The sequence below is a fragment of the Struthio camelus genome, chromosome 21 (assembly GCF_040807025.1).
Source record: "Struthio camelus isolate bStrCam1 chromosome 21, bStrCam1.hap1, whole genome shotgun sequence".
Lineage (NCBI taxonomy): Eukaryota > Metazoa > Chordata > Aves > Struthioniformes > Struthionidae > Struthio > Struthio camelus.
Window position 1 is genome coordinate 815942 of NC_090962.1, and position 17949 is coordinate 833890.

Sequence of the window (17949 nt, forward strand, 5' to 3'; positions counted from 1 at the left end):
TCGGCGGTGTGCACAGGATCGGCAGTGCGCACGGGGCTGGCGGTGTGCACAGGGCCAGCGGTGTGCACAGGATCGGCAGTGCGCACGGGGCCAGTGGTGTGCACAGGATCGGCAGTGCGCACGGGGCCAGTGGTGTGCACAGAGCTGCTGGTGTGCCCAGGGTGATGGCACACACAGTGCTGGCACGGCGTGCACGGGGCCAGCAGTGTGCACGGGGTGGTGGTGGGCACGGGGCTGGTGGCATGCACAGGGCCAGCGGTGTGCACAGGACCGGCGGTGTGCACAGGACCAGTGGCATGCACAGAGCTGCTGGTGTGCCCAGGGTGATGGCACACACAGTGCTGGCACGGCGTGCACGGGGCCAGCAGTGTGCACGGGGTGGTGGTGGGCACGGGGCTGGTGGCATGCACAGGGCCAGCGGTGTGCACAGGGCTGGTGGCGTGCACGGGGCTCACGGCACACAGTGCTGGCACAGCGTGCACGGGGCTGGCAGTGCGCACGGGGCTGGCGGCGCGCACGGTGCCGGCACGGCGTGCAGGCAGGGCGGCACGCCTCGGGGCGAGGGGGCGTCAGCGGGACGGGAGCTGGGGCGGGCGGCACCGGCGGGGGCGGCGGGCGCTCCGCGGGGCGGCCAGGCGGGAGCGCCGGGCCGGGGCGCCTTTCGCCGCGGGAGGAGGCTGCGCGGGGCTGGTCCCTGCGGCGGGGGCGGCGCGGCACCGCACGGGACCCGCCGCCTCCTCCGCGGCGAAGAGCGGGCCGCCGGCGCGGGGCGACGGGCAGCGGGCCGGAGGGCGGCACCGCGCGCCTAGTGCTTGGCTATGTCCCCTTTCTTCAGGATGATCTGCCTCTGCCAGGGCGCCAGCTTGGTCTCATCGTACCCAAGAGTCCTTAGCTTCTCCGACTGCTCCTTCTCCTTCTCCTCCTCCTCGCGCCTCAGCTTCTCCTGCTCTTGCCTGTTCGGCAACGGAGGGCACCGGGTGACGCCGGCTGGCGCCTGCCCGGCCGCCCGCCGCGGGGAAGGGGACAAGCGCACTCACCGTTTCTGCTCCCTGCGGAAGCAAAGGGGAGAGAGGCCGTTAGCGCGGGGCGGCGGCGGCGGCGGCGAGACCTGCACCGGCGCCCGGCCCCACTCACCTCTCCTCTTCCAGCTTCTTGCGCAGGATGTCCCTCCTCCAGGCCGGCACGCTGGCCAGGCGCGCCTCCTCCTCCTGCTCCTGCAACGGACAGCGCGTCACCCCTCCGCCGCCCTTCCCCGCCGGCCAGCTCGGCGCCCCGTCTCGCCCCGGCCGAGCCGCGCTGCACCGCCGCCGCCGCCGCCGCTGCTGCTGCCGCCGGGGGAACCACTGCTGCCACCGCGGGAACCACCGCTGCTGCCGCCGCGGGAACCACCGCTGCTGCCGCCGCCGCGGCCACAGGAACGGCTGCCGCCGCGGCCCCCGGCACCGCCGGCCGCAGCCCTCAGGTGTCGCCCATCTCGGCCTCCTCCTCCTCCTCCCCGAAGGAGAAGCTGCGCTCTATGCAGCCGCAGACGTCCTCTGCCAGGACGGGGGGCTCGGGGGCCGGGGGGCTGGCCGCCGGCGCCGGCGCGGGGCCGTCCCCGAAGAAGCGCTGCGTGAGGTCGTCGAAGCCGTCGAGCCAGCCGCGGCGGCCGGCCTCCACCCGCTGGAGCGCGGCGCGGTGGAAGCGGCGGACGCGCTGCCAGGGGTGGCTGCCCAGGCGGTCGAACATCTCGCAGCAGAGCAGGTGCCGGAAGCGCCGCTCCTCCCGGCTCAGCGCCATCTCCAGCAGCTGGAAGTAGCCCAGCATGAAGAGGTGCAGCGAGAGGCTGTCGTAGGGCAGGGGCCGGCCGCCCGCGTGCGGCAGGAAGTGCTGGGGCCAGTAGAGCGGGTTGGCGCGGCTGGGACGCCGGATCTGCCGGCCGGGCACCCGGCTGCCGCCGCGCCGCCAGCGGGCCAGCAGCCTGCCCACCGCCTGCCGCCGCGCCGCCGCCGCCGCCCTCCAGCGCTCCAGGACGAGGGAGACGACGCGCTCCCTGCGGCCCTGGCCCCGGCCCCGCGGGCGGCTGCGCCCCGGTGGCTCCGGCCCCGCGGCGTGCCCGGCCCCGGGCTGCTCGCCCTGCTCCCGCTCCGGCACGGGCGCCCGCTCCCGCCTGCAGACGCGGGGGCCGGCCCCCGCCGGCGGCTCGTAGATGGCCTTGAGGGTCTTGACGCGGACGCCGCACTGCAGCATCTCCTGCCGGGCGTCGCGGCGGGCGCCGCCGGCGGGGCCCCCCGGGCCCTCCTTGCCCCCCAGCGCGGCCAGCAGCGCGGCCAGGCTCTTCAGCAGCGCGGAGATGGGGCTGCACCAGGCGGGCAGGGGGGCGGCGCGGCCCTGCACGCGCTTGGGGCTGCGGCTGCAGCGCTGCTGGGCCGGGGCGGCCGAGAGCGGCAGGAGCTGCTGCAGCTCCTCCTCCAGCTGCTCCAGCGCCGGCTGCACCCTCTGCACCTCGTGCATCACCTGCAGGTTTTCGATTTGCCTCTCAATGCGGAGAATGTCCTCCTCCGTCATGAGCTGCCCAAAGGGTCCCAGCACGCCCCCGCGGGCCGGGGGGCAGCGCCAGCGCGCGGCGGCCGAGACGCTCCCGGGCTCCAGCTAGGGCGGGAAAAAGGGCAAAACAGCTGCTCAGGAGGCGGCCGGGGGCCTGCACGCGGGCTAGCCCTCGCTCGCGCCGAGCCGCGCGGCGGCCGGCGGAGGGGGCGGCGGCGGCGGCGGTGGCGGCGCGATGGAGCAGAGACGCCGGGCAGCGGCGGGCGGCGGTGGCGGCGGCGGCTCCGTGCGCGCGTTACACCGCTGGCCGGCCACGCAAGACGGTTCCCTGCAGCGGCGCCGCGGGGCCGGGGCCGGGGCCGGGGGGACCCGGGCTGCGGGGAAACGCGAGCGGCAGAGCATGCAGCAGCCGCGGCAGGCGGCGCGGGGGCGAGGCGTGCAGCGCGCCCGGGGCAGCCCCGCGCCGGGGCCGGCCCCATCGCGCCGGAGGCGAGGCGGCGCCGCGAGCGCCCAGCTCCTGCTGCTGGGCGGCACCGGCTCCGCAGAGGCGCCTGGGCCGCGGTGGTTCTCCTCGGCCGGGCTGGCGCTCGGTGCCGGCGGCGGGGCTGCCACGCTCCGCAGCCCCGCGCCTCCCGCCCGGCTGCGCTCGCCGCGCACAGCGCGCGGGGCTGCCGCCGCGCAGCCCCCTCCCTACCTTGCGCTTCTGCTCCTCTTCCTCCTGCATCTTCAGCTGCAGCTTGCGCACCATCACCTGCCGCTTCCACTCGGGGATGGGCCGGCCCTGCTCGTCGTGGCTCGGCACCAGGGCCTCCGCGTCCGGCGGGCCCCCGGCCCCCGCCGCCGGCACCGGCGAGCTCCCGTTCACCACGGGCTCCGGGGAGCTGCTCACCCGTGGCGCCGCCGTGGCCTCAGGGGTGGCCGGCGGGGTTGGCGTCCTCGCCGGCGACGGGGAGGATGCTGGCGACTCGGCCTGCAGAGGGAGGGGGTGTTGGTGCCGTGCTGGCGGCTGCCAGCGTCTGGGGCTCCGCGGCACTGCGTGCGTGCCCCTGGCACGGCGCAGCACAGCACGGCATGGTGCAGTGTAGCACAGCACAGCATGGTGCAACATGGCATGGTGCGGTGCAGCATGGCACAGCATGGTGCAGCACAGCACGGCGCGGTGCAGCACGGCACAGCATGGTGCAACATAGCACAGCGTGGCATGGCACAGTGCGGTGCAGCACAGCATGGCATGGCCCAGTGCAGCACAGCACGGCATGGCACAGCCCGCAGCAGGCTGCCCCACCACCCCGACCCCCGTGGCAGCAGGGCTGGCAGGGTGCAGCACCCCGCTCTCCCATGCCGCTCGGGGTGAGGCAGCAGCAGGCGCCTGCGGCTCGTCGTCACCCAGCTCCCGCGGCCTCCCCAGCCCCACGCCGGCCCCCGCCGTCACCTACGTTGGCCCCTGCCTGGCCGCTGCCGGAGAAGACGGTGGTGAAGCCTTTGCTCTGCGGCGTCGGCTTGAGGCTCTTCCCGGCCTTGATCTCGGCCAGCAGCTCCGAGTTGTCGCCGGTGGGGGACATCATGTTGAACGACTTGGTACCTGGCGGAGGCAGCCGGGGGCAGTCAGGGCGCCCGCAGGCGGCGGCCCCCGTCCCCGGGCTCGCCGGGCACCCACCGTCCGTGCCGGCCATGCGCGGCTCCCTAGCGGCCCATGGCACCGGCGGGCCGGCAGCAGCGCTGCCCCGGCCGCCCTGCCGCGCCGCCCCGGCCCGCGGCAGCCGCTGGTGCTCACGGCCCCGCGGGCAGGAGGAAATGTCATTAAGCGGCGGCTGAGAGCCCCCGTCCCCGGGGCGCCGCGCTAATAAAGCGGGCGCGCGGCGGCTGCCAGCCGGCGGCGGTAATCGGCGGTGGCGGCGGGGGGGAGCCCGGCGGCGCTCACGTGGCGGGGCAAAGCCGGCCGGATGAGCCCGAACAAAGGCCCTCTGTGCGCGGCTCCGCGCCTGGCCTGGCCCCGGCCCCAGCGGCTGCCGCTGCCGCGGGCCCTCCCTCGCTAGCTGCCGCCGCCGGCGGTACTTACTCTTCATCTGCCTCAAAGCTTTTCCTTCTAGAGGGAGAAGCCGAGGCGCGGCGCGGCACGGGAAGCAGAGGAAGGATTTGGCCACCACAAGACAAGAGAGAAGAGAAGCAGCCAGCAGTGAGAGCAAGTGGGGGCGGGCGGGCACGGCAGCCCCCGCGCGGAGACCGATGGAGAGAAGGACAGAGAGGGCCGTGAGGAGCAGAGGAGCAGAGTGAAACGACCCGGCGCCAAGGCGGCTGGAGCCGGGGGAGCTGCTGCGCCCCGGCACGCTGGCACGGGCACCACGAGGCCGCGGCTCGCGCCGGGGGCCTGCTGCCCCGCGCGTGCTGCCCAACGTGTGCTGCCCCGTGCACACTGGCCCCTGCACGCTGCCCCATGCACGCTGTCCTGTGCACAGTCCTGTGCTTGCTGCCCTGTGCTCGCTGCCCCCTCTGTGCTGGTCTATGCATGCTGCCCCATGCAGACTGTCCCCCTGCTCGCTGCCCCATGCACGTTGTCCCCCTGCGCGCTGCCCCGTGCACGCTGTCCTGTGCACAGTCCTGTGCGTGCTGCCCCGTGCACGCTGCCCCATGCACACTGTCCCGTGCCCGCTGCCCCGTGCACGCGGCCCCGTGCCCACGGCGCCACGCGTGCTTGCAGGCAGCCCTTGGCAGAGGGGCAGCGGTGCCGTGGGACAACCGAGCCGGGTGCCCCTCTCCCCACTCTGTGCGGCGAGCCCTCGCCCAGGACCCCGGGACTTACTTCCCGTGGAGGAGGAGGAGCGGCGGGGGCCGGCGGGGGGCTCGGCCGGCGGGGGCGGCGGCGGGGGCGGCGGGCAGGCGGCGGCGGGCAGCGGCGGTGGTGGCGGCGGCGGCGGCACCTCCGCCCCGGGCTTGCTCTCCGCCGCGGCCCCGTTGTGCATGGTGTCCGGGGAGAGGAGCGGCGCCTGCAAGAGAGCACGGGCTGCCGTGACCCCGGCGCGGCGGCCGAGGCGGCGCGGGGCCGGGGGCGCCCGGGATGCGCGCCCGGCGCTCACCTCCTCGCTGTGCGCCATCCGGCGGGGCGCGGGCGGCTCGGCCGCCCCGGGCCCCAGCTGCTTGTAGTAGTCGCCCGTGCTTGGCTGCTTGCCGAAGTTCCTCGACTTCCTCGTGGAGTCGGCCCGCCGCAGGCCCTCAGGGCTGCTCTCGCGCGACGCCAGCTGCGGCGGGAGCCGGGCTCAGCGGGGCCGCGAGGCGCACAGCTCGCCCCGCCGCCGGCCCCGTGCTCAGCCTTGGGGCAGGGCACCGGGGCGCCGGGCCGAGCCGCCGGCACGCGGCGGGACACAGGCCGTGCCGCCGCAGCCCACCTTGGCCCGGGAGCCCGGCCGAGCCTCGACCGGGACCCCCCCGGGAAGCGCGTGGGAACGGCAGTGCCGAATCCCGGCCCCGCGGATTAGCCGGGAGCTTATCCCCGTGGGGCCGAGCCCCGGCTGCAAACCCCGCTATCAATGTCGCTATTAATGCATTAAGCCCCGCGGTGGCGCGGCCTCAGCTCACCCCGGCACATACCGTGGGGGCTTTGGGCCGCGGCGTGGGGCCCGCTGCCGGCTGCTGGGGCCCCGCTGTTTGCATGTCCCCAGCGCCCCACCTCTGCCCGCTGACGTGCACGGCACGGCTCGGCGGCGGCAAGCGGCCCCAGCTAAGTCAACACGGGCGGCGCAGCCCTTCCTGCTCCGGGTGCCGCCGGGCACCACGCCAGCCCCGCTCCCCGCAGCCCAGCCCGTGCTCAGCCCCCTGCAGCAGGGTGCTGCCGGCCGCGCTGCCCCAGCCCCGCCAGGCCACGGTGGCACCCACGCTGTGCCCAAGCCCCGGCGGGCGGGACGCCGCTCCCCGCTGCCAGGCTGCGGTGCGGAGCCAGCCCCAGCTCCCCGGCACCATCCCTCGTGTGCCCGTCCCGGGGGCACCGCAGCCCTGGGGGCGGCTGGCAGCACCCCTCTTACCTGCGCGGCGCCCACCTGAGCCCTCTCCGCTGCTGGCAGCGGCGGCGGCGCCACCCGACACCCACGGCACAGGGTGACACCGGAGCCAGGCGCTCGGGTTACACCGTCACGGCCGCCGCCGCTGCCGCTCGCACCTCCCCGCTCACCTGGCCCCGCTCCGGCCCCCGCCCAGCGCCAGCCCAGCACGCCGGCACGGTGCCGCCCCGCTGCGCCCGCTGCGGCAGGCGGCGGGACGGGCGCGTGGGCTGCGCAGTGCTGCAGGGCACCTGCTGCGGCACCTGCGCTGCACGGGCAGCTGGGGCTGGCATGGTGTGCCAGGCTACGCAGGGAAGCGCCCTGCCAGCCCCCGTGCCCTCCCGCGCTTGCCCTGCCCTCACCCCTGGGCAGCCAGGCCCCGGTACGCGCTGGCTGCATGGGCCTGTAGCCGAGGCCGGGCACCAGCCTGCGGCACTGTCGGTGGCTAATGACTCCCGCGGGCAGATGGGATGGGATGGGATGCATGCATGAGATGGGATGTGAGGGATGGGATGGATGGATGGATGGCATGGGATGGGATGGATGGGATGGGATGGGATGGGATGGATGGATGGATGGCATGGGATGGGATGGATGGGATGGATGGATGGATGGCATGGGATGGGATGGATGGGATGGGATGGGATGGATGGGATGGATGGGATGGATGGATGGATGGCATGGGATGGGATGGATGGGATGGATGGGATGGATGGGATGGATGGATGGGATGGGATGGGATGGATGGATGGGATGGGATGGGATGGGATGGGATGGGATGGGATGGGATGGGATGGGATGGGATGGGATGGATGGATGGGATGTGATGGGATGGATGGATGGGATGGATGGATGGATGGGATGGGATGGGATGGGATGGGATGGATGGATGGGATGGGATGGGATGGATGGATGGGATGTGATGGGATGGATGGATGGAATGGATGGATGGATGGATGGGATGGGATGGGATGGATGGGATGGATGGATGGATGGATGGATGGGATGGGATGGGATGGATGGATGGGATGGGATGGATGGATGTGATGGGATGGATGGATGGGATGGATGGATGGATGGATGGATGGGATGGATGGATGGATGGGATGGATGGATGTGATGGGATGGATGGATGGGATGGATGGATGGATGGATGGATGGGATGGATGGATGTGATGGGATGGATGGATGGGATGGATGGATGGATGGATGGATGGATGGGATGGATGGATGGATGGATGGGATGTGATGGATGGATGGATGGGATGGATGGATGTGATGGGATGGATGGATTGATGGATGGATGGATGGATGGGATGGGATGGGAGGAATGCATAGGACAGGTGGCACATCCCATCCTGTGCTGTCCCAGTACGGGGCCCGCAGCAGGCAGCACTGGGCCAGGGACATCATGGCAGCTGGGGCCAGGTGCCCGGCGGGGCCCTACCTCCCTGTGCAGCGTCTGGCTCTCCACATGCCGCAGGTTGTTCTTGGCCCGCACATAGATATCGGCAGTGTGCTGGGCAGGCGGCGTGGGTGCAGGATAGCCGGGGGGTGGCGGCGGCAGCGGCCGGGCGCCCGGTGGTGGCGGCGGTGGTGGGAAGCCAGGGGGCGGTGGGGGGCCCTCGCCGCCCGGTCCCCTGCCCCGCGGCCGCAGCTCGGGGTCCAGCATGTCCATGTAGGCCTGCATGTCCGTAAGCGCTGTGGCGGGGACGCCTGTGGGGCAGCAGGGTCAGCAGGGCTTGCCATGCGCCCTGGCACTATGTCCCCGCCGCCCACCCCTGGCGCGGCTGCACTCACGGGCTGCGGCGGTGCCGGGCTGGCTGCCCCGCTTCTCGCCGGTGCTGGACTGGCTGGAGTTGCAGGAGTCGTAGTTGGAGAGGGTGCTGGCCGGGGAGCCCACCTGGAAGCGGGCTGGGGGCGCCGACGCTGTGGTGTTGGGCGATGACATGCCCGAGTCGGGCTGCCGGCACTCCCCGTCGGCGGAGGGGTCCCGCGACAGCACGCGGTGCTCCACGCTCTGGCGGCAAAGCAGCACTCAGCAGGGCTCAGCTGGGGCATGGCTCGGGCTCCACCATGCCTCCCATCCATACATCCCATCCCATCTGAGCTCATCCCATCCATCCATCCCATCACATCCCATCCCATCCATCCATCCCATCCCATCCCATCTGAGCTCATCCCATCTATCCCATCCATCCATCCCATCACATCCCATCCATCCATCTGATCCCATCCCATCTGAGCTCATCCCATCCATCCATCACATCACATCCCATGCCATCTCACCACATCCCATCCCATCCCCATCCCACCCATCCATCCCATCCCATCTGCCCACAGAAGTCATTAGCCACTGACAGCACCGTGGGCTGGTGCCCAGCCTTGGCCACGTGCCCATGCGGCCAGTGCGTACCAGGGCCCGGCTGCCCCCCCTACCATGTTCTCCACGGTGCGCAGGTACTCAGCGCAGTGGCCGTGGCCATTGTAGTCGGCGAGGTCGGCCGCCGTGTAGCCGTCCTGGTCGCGGACGCTGAGGTCGGCGCCGTTCACCACCAGGATCTGGCAGCACTGGGGGGAGGTGGGCGCGTGGCAGGGCTGGGGCACCCTGGCCAGCCCCATGCGCTCCCCCGCCACCCGGGCGCCCCGCGGCCCCGGCACCCACCTCCAGCTCGCCGTTCTCAGCGGCGTCGTGCAGCGGCGTCCCCCCCCAGGCGTCGGTGCTGATCTCGCCGCCGTGCAGCAGCAGCCAGCTCAGCACCTTGGCGTGGCCGCGGCTGGCGGCAAAGTGCATGGCCGTGGCGCCGTCGTCGTCCCGCTCCGAGAGGCTCACGGCGGTGAAGCTCATCTGGGCGGCGGAGGCGGCTGAGCGCGGCCCCGGCGGCCCCTCGGCGGCCCCGCTGTGCCCGCGCCCCGGCGCCCGTGCCGCGCTCACCAGCCAGACGATGACGGTGTTGTGGCCCATCTGGGCCGCGGCGTGCAGGGGCGTCATGCCGTCATAGGCGCGCACGTGGGGGTCGGCCCCGCAGTCCTTCACCAAGTACTGGATGATCTCCAGGTGGCCCTCCTGGCAGGCGAGGTACAGAGGGGTGGCACCGGTCTTGGTCTGGGCACTGAGCGTGCTGCAAGGGGAGCACAGCGCCGGTCACCCGCTGCCCTCGCCCGCACATCCACCGGGGACCCTCTGACCCCCGGTGCGGGGGCAGCACGGGGGCAGCTTGGGCAGAGGGGACACAAGGGCACAGGGGGTGTGGGGGGCACCCGGGCGCTGGGGACACCGGGGCACCGGGAGCAGCCCCAGCCGCCAGCCAGTGTGGGCTGCAGCCCGTCCACCCCACGGCTCTCCCGTAGCTGCCCTCACAGATGCAGCAGCTCCCGCTGGAGGTCATTAAGTTAATAAGCACGCTTAAGCTAATCTCATTCCTTCGGCTGTTTTTGGACACTGCAATTTAGCAGTATTTTTAAATAAGCGGCTTAGGCACCCAGTAACCGTGGGGCTGCTGCAGCAGGCTGCACTGCAGAGCTGCCTGGGGGCAGGCGGACCCACACGACGGCTCTGCCTGGCTCGGCCGCGCCGGTCCTGCCCTTGGCCTCTGGCTGTGGCCCCGGCGGCGCTGGGTGACAGCAGCCGCGGCTGTGCCAGCTCCCACTGCCAGCTGCCGCTCTGCTTTCTGCAGCACCCGGCGGGTGCCGGCACGCTGCAGCCCCCCAGCCTGGGAAGCAGGGAGCAGACAGTCCTCGGGCCCATGGCCAAACGGGGCCGCAAGCACTGCCCTCCCCATACCCCTGTGTGTCTGCATCCCTGCACCCCTGCATCCCTGCATCGCCGCATCCCTGCATCTCTGCACCGCTGCATCTCTGCACCCCTGCATCCCCGCATCCCTGCATCCCTGCAGCCAGGGGCTGGTGGCCGACCCCAGCCTCGCAGGGAGCTGCTTTATTAAACACTCCATAAAAACCTGTTGAATATTTAAAAAAGGAAGAGCAATAAATACTCCACTCTGTTATCGCAAAGATCGCGGGTCCTTAATAATTGATCCTTGTAACTGTGAGAAGGGCCGTGGCCGGCGCGGCGCAGCCACGCGGTGTCCCGGGGCCCGGCGCTGCCCTGCCGTGCGGCTCCCGCCGGTCTCCTCCCTCCTGTCCATCCCGCCCCATCCCGTCCCGTCCCGTCAGCTAGGCGGCTGCGTGCCGGGTCTGCCACGCTGGCACGACGTCGACCTCTTCCCCTGCCCGCGTCCCGACGGCAGGGTGGCACGGGCCGGCCGCCAGCTCATCGCGGTAACGGGCCCGTTTGCAATGCAGAAGAGCTGCTTCCCATAATCTGGAAGGGGCTAATCCGCACCGGTGGCCGCCATCTGGGAGCCGGGCTGCGCGTGCCGGGCCCCGCGGGGCTTGGCCAGACGGCGCGACCCCACGCCTGGCCGCCCCCCGCGGCACCAGCTGCCGGGCCGCCGCGGCCGGGCTGCTGGCACGCGCTGCCCGCGGGCCGCCGTGGCCGGCCACCGGGCCGGTGACGGTCCCCGCAGCGGCGGCTGCATGCAGCCACGTCCCGCAGCGCCCGGGCATTGAATTTCACAGCTGTAACGGAGCCTCCCGTGCGCTGCAGGCCTGAGAGCAGGGCGGGCGCAAGCAGTAAATAATTCAGGGCTTTCTTCACTAGGGAAGGCAGGTGACCGCAACGAAAGTGACCCCAGCGGGAGCATGAAATTCAATGTACAAGCACTGCCGCCAAGCACGTTTCATGCAGGCCTGCTGTCCCACGCGGTCGCAGGGCAGCCGCCGCGGTGCAGCACCGAGCCTGCCCGGATGGGGTTAATCCCCTGCGGGCACCACAGGTGCCAGGGCTTGGGCACACCTGGGCCGAGGAGATAAACCCTGGGGTGGGGACTGGTGTGGGTGCAGGTGCTGGGAGGCTGCCAGAGGCTCGGCTCGGCTCGGCTCGGCTCGGCTCGGCTCGGCTCGGCTCGGCTCGGCTCGGCTCGGCTCGGCTCGGCTCGGCTCGGCTCGGCTCGGCTCGGCTCGGCTCGGCTCGGCTCGGCTCGGCTCGGCTCGGCTCGGCGCCGAGGAAGGTCTGCCCTGGAAGGTGCTTTGTGGCGGCAGCTGCTGGAGAAGCTGCTGGTGCTCAGGGCTGCCCTGCTCACGGAGCAGTGCCCAGTGCAGGAGCTCGCCCAGTGAGCCGGGGGCCTGCCGAGCCCCGGCCCCCTCTGGGCCATGGGGGTGCTGAGCCATCCCACAGGCTGCCCTGGGCGCAGCTGTGCTGGGCAGCCCCCCAGGGCCTGTCCATGGCCGTGAGGAAGATGAGGGGTTGGGGAGGCTGGCGCCGGAGTGGGTCCCTGCCACCGGCCCCGTGCACGCTGTGGTGCTCCCCGGGGCCGGCTGAGCCTGCATCCTGGGTTGTTTATAGCAGGAGCCTCTGCCCACCGTGGGAAAGCAGCTTAGAGGCAGCGTAATCGCATGGCCCGGCCGTGGCTGGTGAGCGCGGCGCGTCCCGAGGCCGCGATGCCCGCAGCCTGCGCGGCTGCAGCGACGGGGAAGGTCGTCTCCCCGCGACGGCAGCAGCCTTTCTCCCGCGAGCAGCCTAATCCATTTACATAACGCTGGGGCGGACAAAGGCGGCTGTGTTATCACCCCCGACCAAAAGCGCCGAGAACAAATCCCGCTCGGCGCAGGCAGCAATATTTCTGTCAGCCTCGCCACTCTCCTCCTCGCCCTTTCTCTCCGGGCCATAAAGGACGGGCAGCTGACTTCCCGGACGGTGCCGCTGCCGCGGCGCCCTCGGAGCCGGCCCAGAGCACGGCTGCATCCCTGCGTGCGCCCACCGCAGCCTCCGTCCCCGAGACGGTGAGAGGGACCGCGACGGCCTCTCCTCCCAGGCTCGCGGGGCTACGGATGGGCCAGAAAGAGCCCGGTGGCAGCGCCGCGCGGCCCGGCGGAGGGCTGTTACCTCGGGCAGTGTCCTAGCAGAAGTTGCAGGGAAGGGAAATCCCCTTTGGCTGCGGCGTAGTGGACAGGCAGCGCTCCCGTGTCCGTGGCTGCCGTGGGGTCGCTGCCTCCAAAGCGGAGGAGCCAGTCGATCACTTCGTGGTGCCCGAAACGGGCTGCGAGATGGAGGATAGTGGCACCGGAGTTGTCTGTGTCCTGCAGGAGGAAGGGAGAGGCTGTCAGCCCCCCGGCCCCCGCGGCGGGGGCTGCGGGGAGCCTGGCCAGCGCGCGGCCGAGCAGCCCCGGTGCCGCTGGCGCCGAGGGCCTGCAGCCAGGGCTGCCTCCGGGGTGGCTGGCGGGTGGAGAGGGGCGTCTGCGCAGCACGGCCAGCCCTCGCGGGGGAGACGGCAGCAGAGGAGGCCGGGATGGCAGGCGCGCTGGCCGTGCCCAGGGGGCCGCCGGGCCCTGGGGGGCAGCGCAGCCCTCTGCCCCCCCTGCCCTGGTGATGGCTCCGGGCTGAGCCGAGGAGCTCGGGTGGCTCCTGCCCCTCCCGCAGGAGCCTCGCCGCAGTTTCCCAGGCCGGGCGCGCGGCGTGGCCGGGCTGCGAGGCCTCGGCAGCGCCCCGGCAGGGCGCCTGGCCGCTGCCCCCGTGCCAGCCCTGCACAATGCCCCCTTGTCCGCCACTGGGCGCTCGCTGCCGGAGCCGGCCCCGCGGAGGGCCCCCGGGCAGCTCTGCAGCCTCCGTCGGGGCGCTCCGCTCCCTCTTGCGCTGCGGTGCCCGGGGCGCAGAGCAGGGCTGGCCCGGGGCCAGGATGGCGCCTAACGGCGCTGAACCTGTCCTTCCTGCTTAATCATCTCTGCCACCTCCTCCACCCTGTCACGTGTTATTACTTCTTGATCGCGCTGGGCAAGCTGCTTATCTGCCCAGGGCTTGCATGGGTTGTGTAACCCCGTGAGTGGGCTGCTGCGAGAGGCCGGATGGCCCTCGGGGCTACCCACCGCCCTCGGGGGTGGCCGCTGCAGCTCGCCCACCCGCAAACACCCTGCTCGAGCGCCGGTGCTCTCCTCGGGGCTCGGCCGCGTCCGGGCTGCTCGTGCGCCCAGCCCTCACCCTCGGCAGCGCGGACGGCCAGCGCTTGGCTCGGCACGCGCGCACCCCAGAGACACCGAGCCCTGCAGCTGGCAGCAGCTTCTTGCAGCCGCATCTTGTGTGCGCCAGGCCCAGAGGTGCTGGCCCCTGCGACTGGCTGCCCCGAGGACAGCCAGTTGTTGCCCTGGGGTTGTGTGCGAAGAGCTTCTGCCCGTAAGAAGGATCAGAGCCAAATGCAAGGCAGGTCCGGCCCCAGCGCTGCTCACTGCCAGCGCTCTCTTCCAGGGCCCCTCGCGTCCAGGCAGCTCTCCCTGCCCTGGTTTGCGGGGAGCTGGAGGAGTGTGGTGCTAAGGAGCTCTGGTGTAGGGCTTGTGTGCGCAGGGAAGGACACAATGGCATAGCCTTTGCTGTGGCTCTGGCTGGTAGCTCAGAGGATGGTCTGTGTGGGACCTTCTCCCCATGGCGTATCTGTGGCCAAACACGTTGCATACAAGACTTGTGCAAATCTGAAGCCTGAGCGAAAAGAAACTCTCCCCCGTGGCCAGGCTCTGTCTCTGGAGCACCTCATCCATGATGCCTGCTCTGCTTTTGGGGCCCTGCTCCACCCTCTGCCTGCCACGGTGCACTCCGGCCCCTGCTGCCAGGAGGGGCCAGAGCACGCCTTAATCCCCTGCTCCGGGGAGATGGAAGGAAGTGCGGGTGTTTCCAAGACCTTCACTGCCACTTTGCAGCCGGCTCAGCTCGGATTTCTGTCTAGCCTGGGAGCAGAGGTCAAGAAGCAGAAGGGACCTGCTCCACCCTGGCCAAAGCAGGTACTGTCCAGCCTGGTGGTCTCTGGACTATGCCTAAACCCCATCAGGCTTTCTGGGACCCTTCCCAGGCTTTCTGGGACCTGCTCCATCACCGGCACTGCATGCGGAAGAGGCAGCCAGGCTGGTTAGCAACGCTGCTGAGCAGAGGGGAGCTGGTGAGGGTTTGGTGGGGGCACAGCCGGTGCACTGGGCTGGCTGTGCTGTCTCTCTGGATGAACTTGTGAGGATGGTGCAGTAGCATGGGGTGGGGGGTGGGGGTTGGCACTGGGAACTGCCTGTGCGCTTGGCTGGAGAGTTTCTGCTCAGAGCTCCCAAGCTAACTCCTGCAGCACAGCAGAAGACAGAGCTACGCTGCGGCGTGACGAGAGGGGGAAGGCTTGACTCTCGGTGGCCAGGGAAAGTCTCTTGCCCCGGGCCTTGAACTGCTCCTGTGTGAGGAGGCTGCGGGCTGTGCCAGCTCCGTGGGCTTGCACCTGGCTGTCCAGGCTGCTAGAGGACAGCAGCTGGACCATGCTCCGGCTGCGGGGACGTCTGAGCCCCTCGCAGCAACGTGCCAGCAAAACAGGTTGGGACGCTCCCTGCCAGCCCGGCTGTGGCATGTGCTGCTTCCCGGGGCCCAAATTCCCTTCCCGCAGGAGGCGGGGGGGCGGCATGGCTCCGTGCCGCCCCGGTGGGGAGCTGGGGCGGGGGAGAGGGGCCCCCACGGCGGCGAGCCGGGCTCCGTGCCGCCCCGGTGGGGAGCTGGGGCGGGGGAGAGGGGCCCCCACGGCGGCGAGCCGGGCTCCGTGCCGCCCCGATGGGGAGCTGGGGCGGGGGAGAGGGGCCCCCACGGCGGCGAGCCGGGCTCCGTGCCGCCCCGGTGGGGAGCTGGGGCGGGGGAGAGGGGCCCCCACGGCGGCGAGCCGGGCTCCGTGCCGCCCCGATGGGGAGCTGGCGGGGGGGAGAGGGGCCCCGGGGCGGCGAGCCGGGCTCCGTGCCGCCCCGATGGGGAGCTGGGGCGGGGGAGAGGGGCCCCCACGGCGGCGAGCCGGGCTCCGTGCCGCCCCGATGGGGAGCTGGCGGGGGGGAGAGGGGCCCCCACGGCGGCGAGCCGGGCTCCGTGCCGCCCCGGTGGGGAGCTGGGGCGGGGGAGAGGGGCCCCGGGGCGGGGAGCCGGGCTCCGTGCCGCCCCGATGGGGAGCTGGCGGGGGGGAGAGGGGCCCCGGGGCGGCGAGCCGGGCTCCGTGCCGCCCCGGTGGAAGAGCAGCCCCCGGAGGGCGCACGCCCGTGGCCGCGGGTCCCGCCTCGCCCCCCCCCCCCCCGCGCCCCCGGCCCCGGTCGCACCTGCACGCCGCAGCCCCCCTGCGTGAGCAGCCACTGGAGACAGGCGAGGTTGCCGGTGGCGGCGGCGTCGTGGGCCGGCGTGGCCCCGTTGCGCGCCCGCGCGTCGCCGCGGAGCTCCGCCTCGGCGGCCAGGTAGCGGAGGCAGGCGAGGCGGCCGGCGCGGGCGGCGTGGTGCGCGGGCGAGGCGCCCAGCGCGTCCCGCAGCCCCGGCCGCAGCAGCCCGGCCGCCCGCAGCGCCCGCAGCGCCTCCACGTCGCCCTGCCGCGCCGCCAGCAGCGCCCGCTCCAGCGCCATCCCGGCCCGGCCCGGCCCGGCCCCGGCCCGCAGCGGCAGCGGCCGCGCCGGGCCGCCCGGCCGCCGCTTGGCACTGCGCGGCGCTCCCGGGGCGCGGCGGCTCCTCCTCCCCGGGGCCGGGCCGTCGGCGGGGCGGGAGCCCCCCGTCCGCACCCGGCCCGCGGGGCCGCAGCGCCACCTAGGCCGGCAGCGGCCGGGGGCGGTGGGTCCGGCCCCCCCGGCTCCCCCCGGCCCGGCTCGCCCAGCAGCGCGCCGCCGTCGGGCCGCCGCCGTCCGGGGCAGCGCCGCCGCCCGGCCCTGCCGGCAGGACGAGGGGCAACGGAGCCGGCCCCCCCGCCCCGACGGTCCGCGGGGGCTTCCAGAGCGGACGGCCCCGGAGGGTCGTGCCGCGTCGTGCTTTGCAGCCTCCTTTTCCTCCCCGAAACAGCGCTTCCGCGGGGCCACCAGCAGAGCGAGTCGGAAAAGGTCTTCCGAGTGCCACTAGCGCTGTTCCTGACCAAAGGCTGCCGAGCAGCGCGGCTCCCCCGGCTCTGGCTCTGGCCCTGCATGTGGCATCCTGAGACCTCGTAGCCTCCGCGGGGGGGTAAGGGCCTGCCCGGGCTGGCAGGGGCACAGGGGTGGACGGGCAGGGCCCAGGGAGGGATCTAGCGTAGTGACGCAGAAGTAAACTAAAAGTCCCTGGGGGAGATACTGCAGCTGTCCAGAACAAACTAACCCACAGGATTAGTGAGCAGTCCCCTCTGAGGAGAGTCGCCGAGCTCGGATTGTGCCCTCTGTTTGTCCTGCAGGCTGCAGTCACTCCTGACAGCCAGAGATGACAGCAGAGGCTGGCTGGGGGCAGAGCATGAAGGTCTGGGCCATGCCTGCGCAGGACAAGCTCACAAGGTGAGGCTGGGCAAAAAGCTTTGTCTGCAGGGTGACAGCCGGGGGCAGGAGGTGTGCCTGCACCCTGGGCCTGGTGGCCTGACTGCAGCCCACACGGCCCCTCAGTCCCGCGAGCCGGTGTGGCGCGAGCAGCCGTACCTCCCTCAGCGCACCCTGCACTGGCAGACCCCGCTCCTCGCCACGGGCAGCCCAGCCGCGCTGCAGGGCCAGGGCTCCAGAGAGGGGGCTCAGCTAGCCTGTGCCCTAAGAGCAGGGTCTGTGAGAGCTGCCATCCATGCACCTGGGGGCCTGCTCCCTCTGCCCACCCTGCCCCTCGGCTCTCCCACGGACCTCAGGAGCCAGGAGGGGAGGGACCCCAGACTGCCTCTCTGCTCTCAGTGCACTGTGTGTAGCTTGCATGCTGCGGGTGGGCTCCGGGGTGCAGCAGGGCACAGTCGGCAAGACTGGTGGCTGTGGAGGCCTCTGCGGCCTGGGGCAGCCCCGGCAGGATGCGGGGAGGGTTCCCTCCTTCCTGTGGGAATGAGCGGTCCCATGCAGAAATGCCATGGGGAGGCAGTGGTGCATCTGGGACTTGCACTGGCGTGTTTGTCTCCCTGTCCTGGACAGTATTTGCAGGGATACTAACGTCTGCCAGAGTAGCTCCGCTGAGGAGAGCAGGAGAGGGCACTGCCAGCAGAAAAGGCAGCCCACACAGTAGGAGCCGGGCGAGGGCCAGGCCTCCCCACCCTGCCTGTTGTCTGGCTCCTGTCGTGAGCGAGCACCGGCCTGGGGAGGGCTGGGGGGGGGGGGAGGCAAAGGCTGCTGCCCAAGCGCCTGTCTGGGGGACGCTCACCCTCCGCCGGGCGGATCCCCGCCCCGCGCGGCGGCTTCAGCACCGCGGACAGCGCCGCCCCGGCCGGTTCAGCACCGCGGACAGCGCCGCCCCGGCCGGTTCAGCACCGCGGACAGCGGCAGCCGAGGCGGGACCGGCCCCACTGCCCGCCCCCGGCGCGGCTCCCCCCGCTCCCCGTCCTGCCTCCCCGTCCTGCCTCCTGCCTCCCCGTCCTGCCTCCCCGTCCTGCCT

The 17949-nt window shown here is 72.2% G+C and overlaps 1 protein-coding gene across 3 annotated transcripts; it reads right to left on the reverse strand.

The window, feature by feature from the left end:
* Window positions 1-1231: 1231 nt before the first annotated feature.
* On the reverse strand, window positions 1232-16001 carry ESPN (espin). Of its 3 annotated transcripts, XM_068916161.1 has the most exons (13): window positions 15708-16001; window positions 12505-12698; window positions 9493-9679; window positions 9223-9405; window positions 8997-9128; window positions 8358-8577; window positions 8005-8273; window positions 5601-5762; window positions 5327-5510; window positions 4586-4612; window positions 3963-4108; window positions 3221-3496; window positions 1233-2631 (listed from the first exon to the last, which is right to left on the reverse strand). In XM_068916161.1, the coding sequence occupies exons 1-13, from the start codon at window positions 15999-16001 to the stop codon at window positions 1459-1461; spliced, it is 3447 nt and encodes a 1148-aa protein (XP_068772262.1). In that variant the 3' UTR covers window positions 1233-1458. The 3 variants fall into 3 exon arrangements, with proteins under 3 accessions (XP_068772264.1, XP_068772262.1, XP_068772263.1); XM_068916162.1 differs by lacking the exon at window positions 4586-4612 and having other exon boundaries at window positions 1234-2631; XM_068916163.1 differs by lacking the exons at window positions 4586-4612; window positions 5601-5762 and having other exon boundaries at window positions 1232-2631.
* Window positions 16002-17949: the final 1948 nt, after the last annotated feature.

Coding starts and splice junctions, on each gene's coding strand:
- ESPN (XM_068916161.1), bottom strand. CDS start 16,001: ATGGCGCTGGAGCGGGCGCTGCTGGCGGCGCGGCAGGGCGACGTGGAG. Junction 9,129..9,222: donor CTGAGAACGGCGAGCTGGAG/GTGGGTGCCGGG, acceptor ACCTCCCCCCAG/TGCTGCCAGATCCTGGTGGT. Junction 8,274..8,357: donor GCCCGGCACCGCCGCAGCCC/GTGAGTGCAGCC, acceptor GCTGCCCCACAG/GCGTCCCCGCCACAGCGCTT.